The 5,001-nt window shown below is 40.9% G+C and overlaps 1 protein-coding gene across 1 annotated transcript; it reads left to right on the top strand.

Annotated features, from left to right (window-relative positions):
• Nucleotides 1-307: 307 nt before the first annotated feature.
• Nucleotides 308-2,824, top strand: LOC110694557. The gene is made up of 4 exons (XM_021871734.1): nt 308-1,241; nt 1,338-1,961; nt 2,069-2,406; nt 2,768-2,824. The coding sequence occupies exons 1-4, from the start codon at nt 308-310 to the stop codon at nt 2,822-2,824; spliced, it is 1,953 nt and encodes a 650-aa protein (XP_021727426.1).
• Nucleotides 2,825-5,001: the final 2,177 nt, after the last annotated feature.

Here is a 5,001-nt window from a genome sequence, read left to right on the forward strand (position 1 = left end):
AAAAATACTCAAAATAAAGATAAAAGGCGAGAATAAGCAAATAATAGAAATAAAGGATAAAAAAGGGTTAAATTATTGGAAAATAAGTCGGAATCATAATAAAACCAGAGATGGTCGGCCGTATCGGTATTTGCGATGTGATCGGTCACGAAGGAGCAAGCCGAGAGATTTGGAGAACGCGATACGGAAGGACACAAAAACCAAAGCTAATGGTTTTCCATTCTACATCAAGATATATTATGAAGTCAGCACCGACAGTTGGAAGATCATTGCGAAAAATGATCACACCGGGACACATAACCACCCAATGATTGTGTACCAAGAGGGTCACCGTAAAGTGAGCGGATTGAGTCCTGGTGCAAAACAGGTTGTGTGGGACATGACAAAGTCCAAGGTTGCGCCCCGTAACATCATGTCAACTATTGCCGAGCAATTTCTTGATGATCATCTAAACATCCGACACATTTACAATTGCTGGAATGACTTCAGGATGGAGATGTCCGAAGGAAGAGGAGTTGTTCAGCAATTTCTTCATCTGGCGAGAGAGAGTAAATACATTTCTTGGGTCAGTCACGATGATCACAACGTTTTGCAACATGCATTTATGGTGCACCCGATCATGGTCAACATACTCCGCACATACCTACATGTCATAGGTATGGATTCTACTTACAAGACCAATCGATATAACATGCCTTTCTTTGAGGTAGTAGGTGTGACACCGACAAACCAGAATTTTCTAGTTGGATATGTTTTCATGCGCGACGAGTGCACGACTAGCTATCGGTGGGTGTTGCAGAGATTAAGGGAGTTGATTGGGTTTGATAAAGAGCCATCTGTATTTATTTCAGACCATGATCTTGGGCTATGTGCGGCTTTGAGAGAAGTCTTTCCAGGGACGTCACATTTACTCTGTATATGGCACATCAACACAGATGTGGAGGATAAGGTGACGAAGATGTTCGGAAACAAGAAGGTTGGTTCCAGTTTTAGAAATGGCAAATGGTTCAAAATCGTGAATGCAACAACACAGGCGGAGTATGATCATGCTCTAGCTACCATGCAAGTGAGGTGGGCAACATATCCGGCAGTGATTCAGTATGTTGAGAGAACATGGCTTTGTCATAAGGAGAAATTTGTGAAATATTGGACGAACCAGGTTCTTCACTTTGGTAACACCACCAACTGTAGAGTTGAGAGTCAACATTCAGCAGTGAAAACTTGGTTTGAATCATCCACAGGTTAGTTGTTTTATTTTATTAGTTGTTCTCGTTGTTACGTAATTGTAATTATAATAAAAAAATTAAAATGTATCTACTAATTTGAATCATTGGCAGGTTCTTTGGATACCGTATGGACCCGAGTCCATTGTCATATCGGTAATCGAATCATACAAATTCGTAATGAGTTGGAGGCATCAAGGTCTAAAATTGGTGAGATGTTCAGACAGCTGCCACTGTCATGTATAAATGGCAAAGTGTCTCAACATTGCTTGAAAGAACTGCATAACGAGACGAAAAGGATGCAGGATTTGAGTTACCAGGTCTATGAACGTTGTGGATGTGCTATGCGTGTGACCCATGGTCTTCCATGTGCTTGCCAGATACATGATTCGATAGTTACACAGACAGGATTGTATAGCAGCCAAATTCATTCTTTCTGGAAGACATTGGTTATTGGTGATGGTGTTAACATTCCTAAAGTGGTTAATGATTCGACCGAGGAGGCTGCACAATTTCGATCCCTAATTGATGAAGTCATGGAAAGTGACCCGGCCGTACGTCGAAATGTAACGCGAATCATTGAAGAGGAGCTACATCCGGATCATACACACCTTGAAGAACCACATGTGAACCTCAACACTCGTGGTCGACCGAGGAACAATGACATCAGGCGTGATCGAAGTTATTTCGAGCATGTGAACCGTCAACACACTCAACGTGGTGGTAACCCACAACCAGGTAATATTAAAATTCTATTGATTTTGAAAAATATATGTAATATTAATATATGTAAACTTAATACTTGTAGCTTTACTAATAATTTATCTTTTAATTTCGTGTTGTAGATCCGAGTGACATTAGTCAATGCAGGTATTTGAACTTGCTTCCAGGCCCAATGTTGCCGTACATTTCGTCTTGGAAGGATGTCATTGGTGATGGGAACTGTGGCTTTCGTTGTGTCGCCGACTTCTTCTATGGCGATCAGGCGTTGTGGTTTGACACTCGGGAAACAATAGCGAACGAGATCGCCGGTCATCCTAATTTGTACGAACGGATTTACGGGCTTGGACGACTTTGGATGAACGTAGAGCGTATTCGATGGGATAGTGGGGCTGTCGGGGAGTGGCATTGGATGGTTACAATTCAAGATTTATTTCCTATTGATACGTGGTTCAACGCAAGGGTGATTTGTCTCGGGGTAGGCTTAGTACCAACTTGCTACTACCCATGCATCACAGTCTTACCGCTGAGGGCACGCAACGGGGTTCGGGCACTACATGTAACCAGGCGCAACCGAAGGAGCTGCAGCACTAAGCCTGGTGAGGGCACCTAAAACTACACTCTGAGATAACCTAGGGACAAACCTCTTCCACATCACATTTGTCATCTTGGTCGAGAAGTCTACCCGATACATCGTCAAGTTAGTCGGCCTCTTGGCCTTCTCTGGCCTGATGATCTCGCGGGGAATGCCTTGCACGAAACCAAGCTGTCGCACCACTCTATCAGGCATGTACGACTCAATGATGTTACGGTACTGGATGCAGCCAATGAATAAAGTGGGGGGCACTCGTAATGCAGGATCAGCTCCGTATGGTAGCTAGTTCACCTCACGGTCAGTAAGCGCATCAATTCTAGTACGAAAAGATAACAGGCGCTCCAGGTTCTTGCTAGGACATCCCGCTTTAACATCCCAAGCATACGCACGAGGCATTTGAAGGTCCCGGGTCAAGGTACCCTGCTGTGGCCGAAACCATGGAAAGTACTCGTAAATCCACGCTTGCAAAAGCGTGAGACTACCAGAAATCGAATCAGCACCTTTCCGTGATGCCGTGCCCAGTTGCCGATACAAGTAAGCCAGTGCAGCTGTTCCCCATGCATAATCGTTAATAGGGACATCCATATAACATAGCTCATGGAGGAAGGAAGGATACGTACGGTTACCACTCTTGTCTATAAACAGTGTACCTCCAAGCACTAACCACAAGTATCCATTAAGCTGATCACTAAACTCCCGGTCAACCGCCAATGTCGACTCAAAAATCATATCAGTCAACACCCCACTACCCTTCCAAATTGTCTTTGTGCCGCAAATCTCAGACAAATCATCTGGAGTCATATCCATGGTGATCGAGCACGTGTCCCGTAACACGTCCGTGCTAGGAGTAGTGGTGACCATATTGCCTTCGACACGTAACCCAAGTATGTTGTACACGTCGTGCAACAAGATTGTAATCTCCCCAAATGGCATATGAAAGGTGTTCGTATCCGGCTGCCATCTCTCAACAAAAGCAGAAATCAGCGGCCAATCAAGTCTTTTAAACATCAGGCCGGGCTAGTGAGACAACCAACTAGCATCAATCACCCCGAGGTTCTCCACTGATTGACGACCTCGCCAAGTAAACAAATCAGAACATAACTTTGTCCTACTCAAACAGCGCAAAACACTACGCTCCTGCTCGATCCAGATATATCGTGCCACGTGACCACCAAAACTAGGGATAACAGTCCCATCCTCAGGACCACCCGGCATCGGTTCCTGCACTAACCATGCCTTTGCAGAGCTGGTAGTCGGCTGACTCAATCCACTACCAACAAATCTCCCAAACTGACCCTATATACCGTATGGTAATCCCGAGGGTCCGGTTCTTCATCACGATCATCAGCATGACTAGCAGAGCATTTGTCTTCCTCGTCAGATTTAGGTGCTCCACTTGCAGAGTACAAGGGCCGACTATTACCAGACTGTGGGTCTCCCGACCAACCACTAGTAGACCCGTATTGCTGCTCGGGCTGAAACGGTGCTGAACGAGATGACTGTCTCCTAACAGACGCATTCAGACGTCGTGCTATTGCATGTCGAGCACCAGAACCCACGATCTACATAAAATAAGTACAAAATTCGATTTTAGTAATAATAATAATAATAATAATAATAATAATTTTAATTTTAATAATAATAATAATAATAATAATAATAACAATAATCAAAACAAAAACACCAACAATCATAATCATAATAACAACAAAAAAAAAAATTAAAATTAACAACAACAACAACAAAAAATAAAGTTAACAACAACAACAATAACCATAACAACAACAACAACAACAACAACAACAACAACAAATAAAATTAACAACAACAACAATAACCATAATAACAATAATAATAACACTAATATCAACAACTATAATACTAATCATAATTAAAAATAATAATAATAGTACTACTAATAACAATAATAATAATGTTATTATAACAACAACAACAACAACAACAAATAAATTTAACAATAACAATAACCATAATAACAATAATAATAAAAACCCTAATATCAACAATAATAATAATAATAATACTAATCATATTTTAAAAAATAATAATAGTACTACTAATAACACTACAAAATATGCTTCAAAAAAAAAAGATAACACTACAAAATAACGACAAAAATAACAAAATCCAAAAAAAAAAATTAAATAAACAACAACAACAATCATCAAAATAATAGTTAACATAATAATAACAATAACTACACAAAAATCAACTAAAAATAACAAAAATAAAAATAGAAATAATTCCAATCAGAAATTTTGGAAAAAAAAAAGCATATTATTCACGGAAAAAAAAAATATAAAACGGAACTTCCGCCCAGAAATTCCGGATCCACCTAGGAGGATCCGCCTGGAATTTCCGGATCCTCCTAGGTACTTCCGGAAATTTTAGGCAGAAGTTAGATCCGCCCAAAATTTCCGGAAGTTCCAAGGAGGTTCCGGA

Source organism: Chenopodium quinoa, unplaced genomic scaffold (genome assembly GCF_001683475.1).
Source record: "Chenopodium quinoa cultivar QQ74 unplaced genomic scaffold, ASM168347v1, whole genome shotgun sequence".
NCBI classification, from domain to species: Eukaryota; Viridiplantae; Streptophyta; class Magnoliopsida; order Caryophyllales; family Amaranthaceae; genus Chenopodium; species Chenopodium quinoa.